Source organism: Apium graveolens, chromosome 5, assembly GCF_009905375.1.
Source record: "Apium graveolens cultivar Ventura chromosome 5, ASM990537v1, whole genome shotgun sequence".
NCBI lineage: Eukaryota > Viridiplantae > Streptophyta > Magnoliopsida > Apiales > Apiaceae > Apium > Apium graveolens.
In genome coordinates, this window is record NC_133651.1 from 362,029 (window position 1) to 381,756 (window position 19,728).

General features: G+C 32.8%; 2 protein-coding genes across 5 annotated transcripts; one reads left to right on the forward strand and one right to left on the reverse strand.

The window, feature by feature from the left end:
* The first annotated feature begins 3,923 nt into the window (after positions 1–3,923).
* On the forward strand, positions 3,924–5,799 carry LOC141661762 (F-box/kelch-repeat protein SKIP6-like). Of its 3 annotated transcripts, XM_074468757.1 has the most exons (3): positions 3,924–4,227; positions 4,405–5,067; positions 5,451–5,799. In XM_074468757.1, exons 1-3 carry the CDS (start codon positions 3,992–3,994, stop codon positions 5,491–5,493), a joined length of 942 nt encoding a protein of 313 aa, XP_074324858.1. In that variant the 5' UTR covers positions 3,924–3,991; the 3' UTR covers positions 5,494–5,799. The 3 variants fall into 3 exon arrangements, with proteins under 3 accessions (XP_074324858.1, XP_074324857.1, XP_074324856.1); XM_074468756.1 differs by having other exon boundaries at positions 3,924–5,089; XM_074468755.1 differs by having other exon boundaries at positions 3,924–5,067.
* A 1,975-nt stretch (positions 5,800–7,774) lies between these two features.
* LOC141661764 (shikimate kinase 3, chloroplastic-like) lies at positions 7,775–17,661 on the reverse strand. 2 transcript variants are annotated; one of them, XM_074468761.1, is made up of 11 exons: positions 17,390–17,659; positions 15,780–15,998; positions 11,352–11,410; positions 11,033–11,087; positions 10,881–10,953; positions 10,511–10,598; positions 9,397–9,479; positions 9,169–9,298; positions 8,816–8,894; positions 8,280–8,344; positions 7,775–8,139 (listed from the first exon to the last, which is right to left on the reverse strand). In XM_074468761.1, exons 1-11 carry the CDS (start codon positions 17,550–17,552, stop codon positions 8,104–8,106), a joined length of 1,050 nt encoding a protein of 349 aa, XP_074324862.1. In that variant the 5' UTR covers positions 17,553–17,659; the 3' UTR covers positions 7,775–8,103. The 2 variants fall into 2 exon arrangements, with proteins under 2 accessions (XP_074324862.1, XP_074324861.1); XM_074468760.1 differs by lacking the exon at positions 8,280–8,344 and having other exon boundaries at positions 17,390–17,661.
* Positions 17,662–19,728: the final 2,067 nt, after the last annotated feature.

A 19,728-nucleotide genomic window follows, 5' to 3' on the forward strand; every position in this document is an offset into this window, starting at 1 on the left:
ACTATTTTATTCATTTTTGCTAAACTTTGATATAAATTTCGGACAAAATAATGATATTAGGCTTCCATTGTTGGATAATTTCTCAAATAAAATAAATTATACGAGGTTTACCCAACCCATAACAGTTCCATGCTAACAGACTTATTGGTTTAGGCGAACTTGTAAAACATGACTCGCCTCTAGCAAGTTTTTTGGCCTAAGATTTCTCATATTTGTAAATAATTCCTCCAACACATTGTTGATCGCATCCGTAACATTATTCATCGTATTATTCTCTGTATCCAGCCTATTACGTTTCATATTTATGATAAATGTTATATTTTCAACCACTAGTCTACCAATCAAATCTTCTCCCGAGTTTATTGGGTTGTTACAATGCATATCCCTTTGATTTCTCTTAACATAACAAACAGTTCACTCATCTCCTGCAATATAGCTCAGCTTTTCATCAATCTCCATGAATCTCTGTACAATCTGTTGTTCATAATGTACGGTGGTCAACGATGCGCGCCCCGGTCGACGATCATGTTTGTCCCTCATCCGCTTCGTTTCTCAACCAGTATGCTCACACATTTTGATTTGAAGCATTCTTTAGAGGTGCTCGTATCCATGTTCCATAGGCTAGATCAATCACTTTATTTGGATTTGTATAAACAACTCCATACTCCATGTCCGAGTGTACTAGTAAATCACAAATAAAACATAAGGTAGATAATCTCTCGTATTTGAAATCAATCCATCCCTAATCCCCTCATTCCTTTTTAATCTCCTCTGCAAGTGCTTTCACACATTCATTGTTATTCTGATACAAACATACAACCTTCATTCTCCAGTAGTATTCATTAGATCCGTCTTTACAAATACACCTATATAGTCCCCAGTGTTCTGCAAGATCTTTTCTGACACCATCACATTCGACATGTTGTATATTTATACCCAAATGTCCATTTTATTGAGTTGTAGTAATTGTGAATCATCGTTTGCTTCCGGATTCTAATGCAGTAAAGTATTTTGCTCAAAAATCAATGGTCCTCCCTCCACCACCTTTTACAAATTCAACTTGTGATAAAATATAGACGAGTATCTTGTACCCCCTATATCTCGTATCTCCATTCTTTTTTTAGACCTATATAGTGAAGTTAAGATATTTTACGTGGCTTGAAAATTGATGTTCATATCAATTCAGAATCATCTAATCAATATAAATGCATCCTTATTCTTTCCCACCTCTCCCTCGCCTATTACTCCTCCTTCATCCTCTTCATCCAACGCGAGCCTTAAATAGTCAATCTCTGCATGGTTTCCGGTAGGGGAGAGTATGGGCCAGTTCGGCTCGATTTTTGGACAAAACCGGAACTGCAATCATATATTTTCGATTTTTAAAATAAAAAATTGTAACCGCCGGTTCGGATTCAATTTCGGTTTCGGTTTAAAATTTTCGAGTTCGGTTATAATCGGCTCGGTTTCGGTTACAAAACCGACAAATTTGAAAATAAAAAATAATATACAAATGAACAATATAATAAAATGATACCGGTTTCTATTTGAAATATAAAAATAATGGGAAACTAGTAAAAATTTTGTCAAGTACCAAGTTTAGTTAATAGTAATTAATTAAAAAGACAACGTAAAAAACATAGTTTGCTTTTTAAGAAATAATTGTTAAGATTAAGCTCATAATTTTTTATGCTCAGGTGATGTCAAAGAGAGGAGGATGTTGAAAATCTAGCCCTTAAAATTTAAAGAATACTCATCTAACACATTTAAAGAAACTCATCTAAGACAGTAACATTATAACAATGAGTGAACCCATGCAAAATGTAGACTACAGAAATCAATCTGCAAATCAGTTTGCATATTGCAGACTATAGTGACAAATAGTGACTAACAAACATGTTTAGGTGACTTAAATTAATTTATCTGTAACCTGTTAGTGAAAACTGCTATAATGCAGTTTTAATTTTTTAAAAATTCATAAATAATATATACTAATAATATATGTAAAATATATTATTTATTTAATAATATTAATAACCAGTTTGATTTTTATCGGTTCGATTGGAACGTATAACCGGAACCAAACCATTTAAGTCGCTTCTGTTTTTTATTATTCGGTTTCGGTTTCAGATCGATTTTATTAGGATCGGTTTTGTCCGGTTACTCTCGGTTTCGATTTTAATTCGGTTTTTTTCTCAGTCCTAATTTCTGATATTAAAATAATAATAAAAAATTAAAACTTATTATAACTTTACATTTGTTACATGAACAAGACATATCTCGGAAGTCTGCAAGATGTTAAGATGGGTTATTAGGAATACTAGCATAAATCTCGTGCGATGCCCGGGTTTCCATTAATATTTTAAATTTTTATTTATCAAGTTATATTATATTTTTAAAATATTTATATAAACATATAATGATTATAAATTTATAATAAAAATAATAGAATAACATGTTGTCGTAATTTAGTAGAATAAATAAACTATTTCTAGTAGTTTAACAGATATGTAACACTATTATTTATATCTTTTAATAATAGGATAAGTTGTATTCGTATTTTAGTAGAATAAGTATGCTATATTTAGTAGTAGTTTAATAATTTAGTAGTTTATTAGATATATAACACTATTTATCTATTTTTGTAATAATCAAAATTAGGGAATTATCGTTGAACCACACCGTTGAACCAAATTATCTCTATTCCGGCTATTCTAATATACTAGTATAAATCCCGTGCGATGTACGGGTTCCCATTAATATTTTATATTTTTAAAATATTTATATAATTATATAATGATTATAAATTTATAATAAAAATAATAGAATAACATGTGGTCGTAATTTAGCAGAATAAATAGACTATTTCTGTTAGTTTAACAATTTAGTAGTTTAGCAGATATATAACACTGTTATTTATATTTTTTAATAATAGGATAAGTTGTATTCGTAATTTAGTAGGATAAGTATACTATATTTAGTAGTAGTTTAATAATTTAGTAGTTTATTAGATATATAATACTATTTATCTATTTTTGTAATAATCAAAATTAGGGATTTATTGTTGAACAAAACCCTTGAACCAAATTATCTCTATTCCGGCTATTATAATATAGTATAGATACTAGCATAAATCCCGTGCAATGTACGGTTCCCATTAATATTTTAAATTTTTATTTATCCAGTTATATTATATTTTTAAAATATTTATATAAATATATAATGATTATAAATTTATAATAAAAATAATAGAATAACGTGTTGTCGTAATTTAGTAGAATAAATAGACTATTTCTAGTAGTTTAACAATTTAGTAGTTTAGCAGATATATAATACTATTATTTATATCTTTTAATAATATGATAAGTTGTATTCGTAGTTTAGTTTGATAAGTATACTATATTTAGTATAGTTTAATAATTGAGTAGTTTATCAGATATATAACACTATTTATCTATTTTTGTAATAATCAAAATTAGGGAATTATCGTTGAATCAAACCGTTGAACTAAATTATCTCTATTCCGGCTATTATTCCGGCTATTATAGTATAGTATATATATATATATATATATATTTAAAACTATTATCAATTCGTTCTATCATAGAAAATTAATCATTCGATTCAAATTATTTCCTTCTTCATATTCTTTATTCGTCTTTTTTTTGTTCGCCTAAATATACATCTCAATCTCTGTTATAGAAATCGGCCGATTTTTAAAAAATCGCCGATAAATCGTTCAAAAATCGGTCAAAAATATTTGTCCGATTTGACCGATTTCCGATAAATCGCCGATTAATCATCCGATTTTTTAAAAATCGTCCGATAAATCGTAAATCGATAACTCAATCGAATAGTTCCGATTTCCGAAATCTGTAACACTGATGTCAATATAAGTCATTATTTGCGAAAATACCACTAAAGATGTTATACAGAAAACTTTCAAGATATTGTATTACCAATTTACATCTCGCCCAAATTAATCCGGCCATTAATGGCTGAAAAAACCACCGATCCACCACCACAGCCGCTGATCCCAAACCTCCCAAACGACATCTCTCTCCAATGCATAGCTCGAATCCCAAGACCCCACCACCCCTATCTCTCTCTCATCTCCAAATCTTTCCATTCCACTCTCCACTCCCCCGAATTCTTCGCAACTCGCTGTCTCCTCAACTCAACTCAGCAATCTCTTTACCTCAACATCCGAGTCAACTCGTCTTTCAAATGGTACACTCTCAATCAACAAACCCATCTTGTTAAAACCCCTAATTTTTTAAGCCCTCTTGCTAATATCAAGAAACAGCCCATTGGGTCTTGTTTTGCTGTGTTGGGGTTTAAAATTTATGTGATTGGTGGGTCTGTTAATGAGATTGCGTCGAATGATGTGTGGGTTTTTGATTGTAGGTTTGGGAAATGGGAAATTGGGGCTAAAATGAGGGTGTGTAGAGAATTCGCTGCGGCGGGGGTGGTGAATGGGAGGATTTATGTGATGGGTGGTTGTGTTGGGGATAATTTTGTGAAATCGAGTAATTGGGCGGAAGTTTATGATCCCGGGGTTGGGGTTTGGAAGGCGGTGGAGAGTCCGGTTGAGGTTAGGGATAAGTGGATGCATGCTAGTTGTGTTTTAGATGGGAGAATTTACGCAATGGCGGATAGGGGTGGAGTGGTTTATAATGTGGGGAATGGGGAGTGGAGGAGGAGTGTTCCGAAAAGGCTTGATTTAGGGTGGAGGGGACGGGCTGCGGTTGCGGGTGGGGTTATGTATTGTTATGATTTTTTGGGGAAGATTAGGGGGTATGATGTGGAGAGAGATAGGTGGAAGGAGTTGAGGGGAGTGGAAAGAAGTTTGCCGAAGTTTTTGTGTGGTGCGACGATGGCGAGTTTGAATGGGAATTTGTGTGTGGTATGGGAAAGGAAAGGGGGGAAGAATGAGGTGGAGATTATATGTGCGGAGATTGAGGTTGGGAAGGATGAGGATGGGGGGTTGAGTGGAGTGGTTTTGTGGTCAGATGTGGTACTTCGTGTTCCGTTTGGGTCTTCGGTGGTGCATTGCCTCTCGGTGGATTTGTGAGTTTCGGGATATAGTGCTGTATGTTGTATCAACTTTAGATTTATTGTATGCTTGTACGTTCTACACATGCATGTGTTGTTTGACTAGTTCTTTTTGGTAATTTACTAATTTACTGAATTTCAATAATACTTGGCAAAATGTAGGAAATATGTGATATGTTCACACATTTCTGTAATGTTTATAGCAGCATGTTTGTAGACATGAAAAACACTTATTTATAAACACTCTAGAACATTTGTATTTTGCTTGTAATGTTCTAAATTGTGATAGTGTGCAAACATGGGTAAAGGCTTGATTTGGTTTCTTCCCTGCAATTCCTTTCTACTATTGCTTACACAAGAGATGTTCATGTTATAACTATGGTGATTTCACATTTCAGTTGGTGTGTGCATATGAAAGCATGCAATCTTTGCAATGTTTAGTGAAAGTATCCCCTTCTTAAAGAGTTAGATGCATGATGCATGATGCATGAGGCATGATAGAGATGAAGCGGCCTTCTCATTACTAATTTTGAGGGACCTAGTCTGATAAACTCCGGAACGTGTTTATTTTACCAAAGTTGTATGCTTCAGTAATATAGCTTAGAATCTATAATTGCTAACCAACTGATGAACAATCTGTTCTAATTGTTCCTGTGCTTATTGAGCTTGTAAAGCTTACTGCAATTACCAAATACTTTGAATGGATCATAGACTGGTATCTTACAGCTTATTGAGCTTATGTTTTCAGCATCTTTCTGATAGTCCCTAGTAATAGACATGGAACTTGGACACGAACTACATACAGATATAGGTAATGCATGATATTGTACTATGCTGTTAACTGATTTAATAGGACTGCTAGTCCTAACTACATACAAATATAGACTACTAGTCCGTACTTATATATGACTCCTCAGTGGCTAATTCTTCTATCGGACTGACCTTAACCATTACTTGGATATACAAGCATCAAGTCATCCAGATACCTTCGTAATCATATATTGAGACACCTTGCTTGGACTCATATAGGTGATTTAAAAGAACTCACCCAAAGGCAACCCTTGCTTGGACTCTGAGATAGATAAAAATGATAAATCTATCTAAAATGTCAAGATTTGTTGAATCTTGGTTTTAATCTTTTGCAAAGTATGTCTTTTACAAAATTTAGACCAAATTGTAAATTTGTTGGGAACTGATAGATGATCTTAGTACTTATGTACACTATATAAGAGCAATAAGAGCAAGTCCAATGCAATGCTAAAAGTGGTGTCATTTCTATAATTTGAAACCAAATGTCAAAAATTTCAACTCCAAAGGAGTTTATATTTGGATGCAAATATGCATAATGCATCCTTGGTTCTAAATTTGAAACAACGGATGCATTGATGCATCTAGCCACATCATCAAAATACTACAAATGAGATGCATATGTTGTACTTTAAATGAAATTTAGGGGTAAGTAACAAAATTTAGGTAATTTAGGAAATATTTGGTTTCAAAATGCATCTAACATTGGATGAAGTTTTGTTTTAGCACCAAAAGACACTTTTTGATGCTAAATTATAGCTATTTTGATTTTACTCTTTTGACTGGTATGATGTTGGTGCAATGCCAACCGGAATTTGAATTGTATTTTTTGAGTTGCAAAACCAGCATCATTGTTGTTTTTGAGTGACTTGGAACAAGAATTCTACCGTTAAAGCGTAAATTCTGCACAAGACTGAAAATGACACTCTATTCGAGTTGATCAGAGTCCTGGTAGATCTAAAACTTTGTTGTGTTGGTACGCAAACAAACAGGAACTATTAGTTTTTCTGGGATTTGATTTCATATGGTTAGGCATCATATAAGCTTGTTCAGAACTCGATACAAGCATTGCTGATTAGAGTCCAAACAGTGCCGAAAGCACAAAATTTGTGTCAAAAACATGTCTATGATGTAATATAGGCTTGTTAAGAATTTCTAATGAGAGCTAGACAGCTAGTTAGCATTGTTCTTGAGCAGTAATACGGCAGGAAAACGTTGTGTGAAGAAAGAACAAAAGAAACCAGAAATTTAATCTGAAAATGTAGTAAAGGAGAATACGACACAAGAAGATATTTTGTTAGCTGTTGATAAATAGAAGATGTACTATGCAGAATATTAGATGTTATATAAAAGTGGTGGATGCACAAGGAAAAATAGTTGAAAACGCAGGAGACATTTAGCCTTATTTCTGATGTACAAGTTAACATTTGTTGCCAAAAGTCTTCTTTCTTGACTATTTTCTGATTTATATTCTTGGAGGAGCAAAAATCTCTCCCATTAAATCTAAAGCTATATAGGTTGCACATTGCGCACACACGTCTTAACTTGTCTGCACAAGGTAGTGAACCCATTAGCGATTCAGGCAACACAATGCACAAAACAGCAATAATTATGCTTATGGAAATATGCACAGTGCTTTGCTGTGGCAATGACACACAGCTGCATATGCACACCAAGACCCGCGTACAATTCAGATTTCACATCTCGCGCAGCTTCTATGTCACTCGTTAATTATATAGTGGACTATTCTGGTCTGTCTCGAGTAAATTGGAGTGCTTTAAATGAGAAAAATTATATAGCTATATGGCACTTTAGCCCCAATATTTTCTATAAAAAAATACTACAATTTATGTAACGCATTACAATCTTGCAGAGCAAATCAATTCGTGAAGGATGTCAACATAATGCACATACATGATTCAGTAGGAGCATCAATTCCAAAACAAACTAGTAGGTGTTCAGATTTTGTTTGTATTATTAAAAAATGAAAAGCAAGAACTTTTAAGTTCGTTCGGAGTACAAATGGCATTCTCAGATTTGCGAAACACAAATAAATCATACAAAGCTCTAAGAAAAAAAAAGTGCATTAAACTTTATATTTTTTTACATTTCAGCACTTGGATGGGAGCATTTTGTGTATAAGAATTGAATACTGGCACCTATTTTACACAGCTTTGCAGGTACAACAGATTTTGATCACCTCTAATAGGAAGTGTGTACAAGGAGCATGGCCAAAAAAAAGCTTTACTTCTTCAAAAAATATTCTATTTGCACTAGTGCCTGCCAATATTTACAGTTAGAAAAAACAAAAATTTAGTTAGCCAAGCCAGAATAGGCGAATTGTTACCTGCAGCAATTGTGATAACAAAACCACACGAATAGTGCCGAAATTCATGACAAGAAAATAAAAAGAGAGAGACCTCAGTTGCAATTGCAGTTGGTGTGACATTACATACGTCTTTGTACCCTAGTTTTGCAGCAATATCTGACAACCAATGGAGTCAACTTCTTGTCAAATTAAAAGTAGAAATTCACTCAATTCATTTAACTATAGCCTTCTAATAGTATGATATCTTTTACAGTTCAAATGAGCACGTGTAGAACTAAAAACTAAGAAATCAATTAAATTCAGTTATAAATTTTGCGAAAGCGGGGTTTAAGAAAGCATCACTAACTAATTCAGTTATAAATTTTGCGAAAGCGGAGTTCAAGAAAGCATCACTAACTGAGAAATCATTATTCATAAAAGTTCATCAATTATATCATTTATGAAGTTTTTTATGCTGGGAGTTGAAATGTAAAACAAGACTTTCTCATGGGACATGAGGCATACTAAGCATTTAGTCTCCAGTATATTTGTGTAGATCAGAAAGACATATGAAAAGGCCAAAACAAGAAAGTAATCAATTAAATGACAGAAAAAGAAGTTGTTAAGGTCTGCAGTTTAGAATCATACCCTCTAAGGAAACCCTAGCACTTGCATTGCTGTAGGCTTCGCTCCTGTCCTCCCAGAGAGTACATAATCGCTTGTAAGTCTGCCACAAAAAGATGGGTCACAAAAACTGGCATAGATGACTTAATGTAAAAAGTATTAGACATGCTCCCTTTTGTTCCACAGGCCTATGATTTTTGAGGTAATATTGTTAGACTTGCATGAAGGTGTTTTTAATCACAAAATGTCAATTTCATATCCCTTTTAAAAGATAATATGAAGACAGTTCCCTTCAAAAGTAAAGATGTAACTTTATTATCTCCAGTAATTATGATAAAAAATATATTGATGCGACCAATATAACAAGTGATGTGAACCTTTGTGTAAGCGTCACCAGATTCACAATGCAATAGGGGCCTAGAACCAGTTCCCACAGCTACAATCCTTCGAGCTAAAGCTTCCAAAGGTACATCCAACCAAACACTGATTCCTTTTTGCATATGTCTCCTGACAAGACAAAAGATATTGCTGAGCTGACATTAACATATAACTATAATCATACTGAGAATTCAACCGGGGAAAAGGTGAATGAGAAAATTGTGTACCAGTTGATGGGCCTAACAACCGCACCCCCACCAGTGGAAACAACCAGCCTTTGCATTGAGGATAGCTTCTGTAATACCTCAGTCTAACAAAGTACATTCAATGAGTTAAAATCCTACGGGAGCAAAATCACATGCACATACTAATCACACATTAAATGCAACGGAAATTTTTTAAAGTGTTGCACAAAATCTTCTGGTAATGCCTTGCAGAGTTGCAGTCACTGTGTCCACCTTATAGAGCTAAGTAAATATCAGGTGTAACCAATTAATTATTTAAAGATCTTCCAAAAATGTGGTCAATAACAGTGAAGGAGCTAGATTTGAGCTCTACTGAGGAGCAGAAAAATAATACTCCCTTTGTCCCAACCATTTCTTTACAGTTTCCTTTTTGGGATGCCCCATCCAATTCTTTACATTTCAAAACTTACCAAAAATAGTCAATGGGTCCCACCACTTTCCCACTTTTCCTCTCTTTTCACACTACTTTTACTCCACTATCTCCCTTTTATACATTAAAAATCAACGGGTCCCACCACTTCATCCACTTTTCTTTCTCGTTTTCACTACTTTATACATATTACTTAACCTCCGTGCCCAAACCAAACGTAAAAAATTGACCGGGACGGAATGATTAATATGCAAGCGCACACGCGCACGCGCACAAAATGTTTACAACCAAAAGTACGGAACAATAATCTTAAAATTATAACCATTACTGTGACACGGAAGTTTTTATTACTTTGAAGAAACTCTATCAAATGTCTTGATCTATTCTATGGAATGCTCGTGATGAATCATTGATTCATTGGTAATTACCAACACTATTTCCCATATAAAATAGTGTGTCTACAAAGTTAAACTCGCACTTTTACTTGTGTATTGTTCAGTTAGGGTGTCGGTCAAAAATTCAGATCAAGTGATAGATATATAGTTTTATACACATTTCATTAAAGATGTCATATTAAGCCATACACCTCTTAAAGCATGACTACATCAACCTGTTTCAACAGTAGTTTCTTAGTCCATATATATATATATAGCTGTTCCAAGATAATTTCTGAATCCAAAAGATAAAATTTAAATCAAAAATAAATTGCAATGATTCCTAACTAACCTCATTATCTCTAAAGAAGCTTTCTCCATGTAATTTAAAAATGTCAGAAACAGCGGTTTCTCCAACGGACTGCTCTATTAATCTATCACTGAAGCATCAACAGAGTAACAGACTGTAGTCATCAGTATCTGAATTAGGATGCATGTAATGTGTGAAATAGATAACAAGGAAAAATGGCAGTTGTCAATGTATGCTGGTATTCTACGAACGAAGGGATTGAATATATATATATAAAAGATTTCCTGGGACGAGAGAACCTTTGGTTTACACTTACATTCTTTTAAAAGTTTAGATTACCATATTCACATTAAAAATGATCTAATAAAAAATATAACTTAGTACATGCAAAGAAAAAAAAACTTGTACAAACCTGTCAAGAAATGAATAGCCAAGAACTTCCGATAAGATCTTACCAACAGTTGTTTTTCCAGACCCCATCATTCCTGAAAGAAGATAGCAGATAATGAAAAAATGATTTTTGCATCTGTTATTCCTAGTAGTAAAAACAGTAAGGAGACTGACCAACAAGATAAATACACCTTCCGTTTAGATATGGTTCGATCTCTTCTGACTTGTTCTGCAGTTTAGTAACTATCAGTCAGATGAATAATTATAAATTGTTGATCAGCGTAGGTTGTGCAACACTGGTTAGCATGTTACAGGTAATCTACAAAGCAAATTTGTAATCAAGTGATCTTTAAACATTACATAACCACTGATATACTGGACCAGAGAGGTAAATATAGCAAAATATTAGACAAATACTGCTTACCTTTCTCTTTCTAAAGGATGTGAGCACTGTTAACAGACAGGGTCGACATGAATAGTTATAGTAGTTTACCTTTAAAATTATGGCTTCGTCAAAAGAAGCAGGACAAGTTCCAGACTCCAATACTGAAACTGCAAAATACGAGAACTAGATAAGATCTAGTGGATTCGAGGACATTATACTAGGCAGTTAATTTTTGCACATTTAACATGTGGACTGGATAGCTGTTTGGAGATTATGGATTTACAAATTGCAGAAGTCTGACTAAAGTGTGTCCCTTTGATATGTTGTTATATATGTGATTCAATATTTTATATCCTTATAAGGCCATGTTTGTTTTATGGGATTATAATCCCGGGATAATAATCCGGGGATAATTAATCCCATCAAAATTAGTCGTATGGATTAAATAATCCTATCCTAAGTTTGTTTGGAAGGATTAAGTGTAGGATTGGAATATAATCCTTTAAAATTTTATCCTATGTTTGTTTTGAGGGATAATACTTGGGATTGGATATAGTCTTTTAAATTTTTCAATCCTATGTTTGTTTCACATGGGATAACAATGAGAGGATTATAATCCTATAAAAAATGACTTGTAGGAGGTGATAAAACAATACCTCCTCCCACCAAGCATTAGAGGGGATTATGGTCCTATCCTCTACTCCAACAAAACAAACATGGGATAGGATAACTTCAAGGATTATAATCCTTGGATAACTCTTCACTAATTTTTTACAAAACAAACATGGGATTGAAAAATTTAAAGGATTATAATCTTATCCCCTACTTAATACCGTTAAACAAACATGGCCTAATGGTAAGGTATGTTCTCTAAACAAAGTGCAAGCCATGATGTATGTGTATAGGTATCAGTGGTACTTGTTTGTTATTAAATAAGAGTGTAAAGATGTTATAAAATAAATTATTGCGTGGAACTTGATATACTTTGTATATGCATTATGCACCACTTTCAGACAATTAAAGGCTCATTACAGTACTTTCTCAGCAGATAATATAGATGTAATTTGTCTTCTCTATTCCCAGAAGATTAAAAAAAATTGCCTATCATCTATAGTTTGACATGCATGGCACTCTAAGGGATAGGAGACATGGAGCTAAACACCTAGCAGTCGAATTTCATAGTGAGACACAGTAATCTCATCAAGTCCTTGATATTTTCATATAATTAAGATTTTAAATGCATTTAGGCAGTAAGCCACTAAAATACAAGAGACTCGGTCTACGTTGTTATTAAGGAGTGGCTGCTACTAGATGTGCAAAAAAGACACCTCAATTTTCCAACCAATAGATGGATTTTAGAAACATGCTAGATCCCAACATACACATAGCCATGTTTGTTTCATGGGATTATAATCCCGGGATAATAATTCGGGGATAACTAATCCCATCATCATTAATCCTACGGATTAAATAATCCTATACTATGTTTGTTTGGAAGGATTAAGTATATGATTAGACTATAATCCTTTAAAATTTTAACCTATATTTTGAGGGATGGTCATTGGATCCTTTAAATTTTCCAATCCTATGTTTGTTTCACATGGGATTACAATGAGGGGATTATAATCTTTTAAAAAATGACTTGTTTGAGGGGATAAAATAGTACCTCCTCCAACCAGGTATTAGAGGAGATTATAATCATATCCTCTACTCCAACAAAATAAACATGGGATGGGATAATTTAAAAGATTATAATCCTTGGAATACCCTTCACCAAATTTTCACAAAACAAACATAGGATTGAAAAATTTAAAGGACTATAATCCTATTCCATACTTAATAACATGAAACAAACATGGTATGTACTAGTCATCTTTCTAAATACCGTTTTACTGGTTCTAACATTTACTGAGTTTGTAAATTTGCATTACGCATCTCACTTTTTTTTAAAGGAGTAAACTAAGTAGTTTACTGATTAACTATCATGACATCTGATGAGAGAACTTGAAATTTATAATGTAAAGGCATATAATTTATGTGAAGAGTCAATAAATTTATAACCTACAATTATGAAATTAAATAATCGAACGGAGAAGAAATTCATACAACTACACGACCTTCATAATTTTGTGGAGAACAGGAAAGCTTCTATGCAACTGACCTATGATAAGTCGCAGATTTTCTAGGATGCAAAGAACAAGAGATAAGAACTGGAAACCTCTCTTCCTTGCATCTCGGAGGGAATTGCAATGAAAATTCTTTTTTCCTTACTGTCCTCTCAGAAGCAACGGGTACTGAGAACTGCAGGCATTGTGAAGCCTTAGCTACCATCCTCAGTTATTACGTCTCCTATACAACTTCAAGTTTATACAAAAAAATATCATTGTGAATTTTCTTTGGCGCTTTTTGTATAAACTTGAAGTTGTATAGGAGACGTAATAACTGAGGATGGCAGCTAAGGCTTCACAATGCCTGCAGTTCTTAGTACCCGTTGCTTCTGAGAGGACAGTAAGGAAAAAAGAATTTTCATTGCAATTCCCTCCGAGATGCAAGGAAGAGAGGTTTCCAGTTCTTATCTCTTGTTCTTTGCATCCTAGAAAATCTGCGACTTATCATAGGTCAGTTGCACAAAAGCTTTCCTGTTCTCCACAGAATTATGAAGGTCGTGTAGTTGTATTAATTTCTTCTCTGTTCGATTATTTAATTTCATAATTGTAGGTTATAAATTTATTGACTTTTCACATAAATTATATGCCTTTACATTATAAATTTCAAGTTCTCTCATCAGATGTCATGATAGTTAATCAGTAAACTACTTAGTTTACTCCTTTAAAAAAAAGTGATAATGCAAATTTACAAACTCAGTAAATGTTAGAACCGGTAAACAGTAAAGTGGTATTTAGAAAGACGACTAGTACATACCATGTTTGTTTCATGTTATTAAGTATGGGATAAGATTATAGTTCTTTAAATTTTCCAATCCAATGTTTGTTTTGTGAAAATTTGGTGAAGGGTATTCCAAGGATTATAATCCTTTAAATTATCCCATCCCATGTTTATTTTGTTGGAGCAGAGGATAGGATTATAATCTCCTCTAATACCTGGTTGGAGGAGGTATTTTTTTATCCCCTCAAACAAGTCATTTTTTAAAAGATTATAATCCCCTCATTGTAATCCCATGTGAAACAAACATAGGATTGGAAAATTTAAAGGATCCAATGACCATCCCTCAAAACATAGGATAAAATTTTAAAGGATTATAGTCTAATCCTATACTTAATCCTTCCAAACAAACAAAGTATAGGATTATTTAATCCGTAGGATTAATGATGATGAGATTAGTTATCCCCGAATTATTATCCCGGGATTATAATCCCATGAAACAAACATGGCTATGTGTATGTTGGGATCTAGCATGTTTCTAAAATCCATCTATTGGTTGGAAAATTGAGGTGTCTTTTTGCACATCTAGTAGCAGCCACTCCTTAATAACAACGTAGACCGAGTCTCTTGTATTTTAGTGGCTTACTGTCTAAATGCCTTTAAAATCTTAATTATATGAAAATATTAAGGACTTGATGAGATTACTGTTTCTCACTATGAAATTCGACTGCTAGGTGTTTAGCTCCATGTCAAACTATAGATGATAGGCAATTTTTTTTTAATCTTCTGGGAATAGAGAAGACAAATTACATCTATATTATCTGCTGAGAAAGTACTGTAATGAGCCTTTAATTGTCTGAAAGTGGTGCATAATGCATATACAAAGTAAATCAAGTTCCACGCAATAATTTATTTTATAACATCTTTACACTCTTATTTAATAACAAACAAGTATCACTGATACCTATACACACACATCATGGCTTGCACTTTGTTTAGAGAACATACCTTACCCTTAGGCCATGTTTGTTTAACGGTATTAAGTAGGGGATAGGATTATAATCCTTTAAATTTTCCAATCCCATGTTTGTTTTGTAAAAAATTAGTGAAGAGTTATCCAAGGATTATAATCCTTTAAGTTATCCTATCCCATGTTTGTTTTTTTGGAGTAGAGGATAGGACCATAATCCCCTCTAATGCTTGGGGGAGGAGTTATTGTTTTATCACCTCCTACAAGTCATTTTTTAAAGGATTATAATCCTCTCATTGTTATCCCATGTGAAACAAACATAGGATTGGAAAATTTAAAAGACTATATCCAATCCCAAGTATTATCCCTCAAAACAAACATAGGATAAAATTTTAAAGGATTATATTCCAATCCTACACTTAATCCTTCCAAACAAACTTAGGATAGGATTATTTAATCCATACGACTAATTTTGATGGGATTAATTATCCCTGGATTATTATCCCGGGATTATAATACCATGAAACAAACATGGCCGCGTATTTTACTCAGCTTGATAACTGGATGCTAACCTCATGGTAAAATGAAACCACAGTTTAATGATACGAAATTTATAGAATACTACATACTTATAATTTCGGTCTATTAAATTCAAGTAAGAAACAGCAAAAGGGAGAGCCTACCAATATTAAAACCATTGTATTCCATAACTGAATCATCAGGTCGGGCATTTTCTTTGTTCTCAAACTCCATTGTGTATGACATTCCAGAGCATCCACCTTGTTTAACACCAATTCTCAAGCATAAATCTTCTTTCCGTTCAGCCTTCATCTTATTCAAGTGCTTTAATGCATCATCTGTTATTAATATTGCTGGTGCAATGCCACCAGATGTTGATGGCGCTGAAAGATGCAACAAACTACTACATGAGATTGATATACTAAAAGTCAAATTGCCGTACTCCAACCACAATCTTCTGAATCACTTGTTACCAGAACCTGAGATAATTACTATACCTTCAGGACCTACAAATTCTAGACATGGTAAATATATACTTTATAACAGCATGAATCCAGTACAGGGTGACAAATGACTCCATATACTGTCATAACATTATATGCCTAAGATTTTCTAGCATAACGAGCATTGGAGCATGGAAGCGACTTGTTAATTTCTATTTTGATAAAACTTGAAATTTTCTGCATCATCTGTAAGAGCAAAGTCAATGGTGTTGTAAAAATAGGTGTAGCTATTGCTATAATTTTGAACCAAAAAGTAATTTTTGGTGCTAAAGTAACACCATGTCTATTTATGAGTATAAACTTTGTTCACTTTTTACTTATTCTTTATTTTCCTCTCTTTCTTGACTCTTGTGATGCGGAAAGTATAGCACAATGCTATATTTTGGCTATATTTAGCACAAATTATAAAACTGTGCTACTTAAGCACAAAGTTTACCCCGTCATTGGATTGCCAAATTTCACTTTTTGTATCATATTATAGATATAGCGCACCATTGGACATGCTCGAAGGTATTAAATCTTAAAAGTCACTATATTTAGAGCTATTTATATGCAAGTACAGGAATAACTGATAATATATAAATTACACTATACTCATTAAGCTATATTAAGGAAATTTGTGGATCATAATCTCCCCCCACCCTCTCCCCGCAATCCCAAACTCCCCTTCCCATTACTGTGTATAATCTAAAGCATCAAAATAAATGTAACATACAAAAAAAAAACTAGATTTGAGTATAGGGATGATAAATGTAAATAAACTAATATGCTCCAATTTATACCAAACTTGAACATTAGAAGACACCCCACAAACAAATTTGAACATTAGAAGACATCCCACAAGCAAAATTGATCAGTCTTTACTCCGCAAGTCATCTCATTAAAATTAAAAATATCGCCATCGGGGTGTGAGTGAGTAAGTAGTCCCACAATGAACTACAAATTAATAGTCCATCAGATTGTTTTACGAAACTAGGTACGAACAAACAACAACAAATAGTAAATAATACCAGAGATCACAATCCCACAAACAAACATAGCCAAAATATTATCTCATGTTCCAAAACTCAATCGCTTTTAATTAAACAAACACACATAACTCCTATATTCAATTTCATTTTAAACACTTTCAAGAATTAAAAGTGATCAACAAGTCATCATATAAACACTAGTATATATATAATAAAAGGCACAAATTAAAAACAAAACAAATTCATATATATATATAAATAATTTTAGAAATAATAAAGTCAATTCGATATTGAAATTACCTTGAGTAGATACAGATTGAATAGATAAGCTGTATTTTCTGCGATTAAGAGGTAATGATCGGTAAGAAATCAACTGTAACTTGTGAGGAAGAGCAGTAACTTTATTGGGTAGAGGGGTGTAATTAAGCGACGGAGAGCTCAAGATCCAGGAAAACGACGCCATTTGTAGGTTTTGCTTTGATTCTTGGTGGAGAGAAGGGAGGGAGAGAATTTATATTTAATTTCCAGATTTCGTTATTACTTTTGCTTGCTTGCAGTTTCAAACTTTGTTTGCAATAACAAACCAGTCCAATTCGTAGCTACATTTACTTTTACGGCTACAATATAAGGGTCTTTTCCCGCCGTCAATAATGTGCGTGTTAATTTTTATATAATATATTATATTAGAAGTGTCGGATTTATATTTTAAAAACTCAAATTTAAGGATTCTGAAATAGTGTATTTAAATATGACTTATATAACATCCGATTGTTATGGATAAGTATCAATAATATAAATCTAAAATTATAAAATTCAACTACAATACATAACTATATAAATGCATAAGTGAATATTTAGTCATATATATAAGACTAAAAATGGTTATAGGCATTCTTGCTCATTCATCAAATAACTAATAATGGAGTGTAAAGAGATCCACTTAAAAGTAAAGTGAATAAGTTGAATAAAATCCTAGCTAAATATGGAATTTCTTGATTGTAAAATAAAAATAACATCGGAGTGTAAAAACTATTTTGACACCAAAAAATACTTTTCGATATCAAATTATAGTATTGACTATGTCCATATTACATCTAGAATTGGACTTACTCTTACCCTTTCAAAAATGACTTACTAGTTGCAGTTTGATGGTCTCAATTATTATGATTTTATACAAAAATAACTTTTTTATAATTGTTATAATTTTAGTGACTTATTTATTATTTTTTTAATAGATCATTACATTATGTCAAATACTTTTAACGGACGTTAATAAATTTATTTTTTATTTTTCATTATCACACTTTGATGACTTAACTATTAATTATTTGTAAAAAATGACTCTTATATATATTGACATTTTATTAATCAAATTATTATTTAAAATTAATTGAACTAGATACCACTTTTAAAGTACCAACTGATTTTAAGATATTCTATTGTAAAATTATTATGATTTTTAAGCACTGCTACCAGAAGAATAAGAGAAACTAATGTAACGCCTAAAAAATTCTAAATAAATTATGATTTTTCTTTACCTTATTTTAATTATTTAGATTATATAGTGTTTGATAGTTAAATGTTAGGGGGAGCGAGTGTAAATAACAGTTAAATTATAAAATTTATTATTTTAAGAAAAATATTGGTATGGTTATTTTCCTTCGATTATATTTATTTAGTACTTCTACTTTTGATAGGCTATAATAAGCATGCAACTAATGTCGTCGGATGAATCTAAGTCATAATTTACAAGTTATTAGTTTCCCATTGAGGGTTCTAGATTTGAACTCTGGGAGGATAAATAATAATCCAAATAATTTATCATAAAGATCAAAGTTTTTTTCTAATTTCTGTGAAGACATTTTCTTATGACACATTAGGTAAATCCAAATCATTGTCAACAAGTTGTCGATCTGCACCTATGCCAGACCCACTATCTACAGATGCATCTAGGGGATTTAAGCATGGGGAGGTAGATAGTTACCACTGATATATGATTTTTGGATCAGTATCCTCTCCTAACACCTATAAAGGCAATTGATCCATTAAAAAATCTTGAACAATCGAATTTGACCTTAAATTGATCGAAACTCTTATTTCCGTCAACTTTCCATTTGTGTGTTTAACCTCACCTTGTGCATCAATATTGTTTGTGTTTGAGGTGGTGTCACTGCATTGGATATCCTGATCGACATGCGAATTTCAATAGACGCATCATGTTGAGAGAATGAATCTAGTAACTGTTTTGTGCATTTTCAGCCATTACATCTTTTTGAGAAGATTTATGGGGGGCTAGCAGTTGCCTCAATTTTAAAACTACTCAACTTTGTAGGAAACATAACTGTTGGGTTGACCTCAGAAACTTCCTTATGTGGCGCACTAAAGCACTTTCTCCCTCACGCTCATTCATACTTCATTTTAGGGGTAAGAAAGTGTTGGTTGGTTCTGTTTCTGTATTCGTCTTTACAGTCTGGGACAAAAGTTGTGGGTTTTCAACCTCATGACTATCAATGAAAGAAGGTCATTGGAGACTGAACCTGCATCACAAAACATATGACAATGTAGAGATAAAATGCATTTAAAATCTATAATGAATGAAAATTATGTATTTTATATTTTGAAAGAAATGATGTACAATA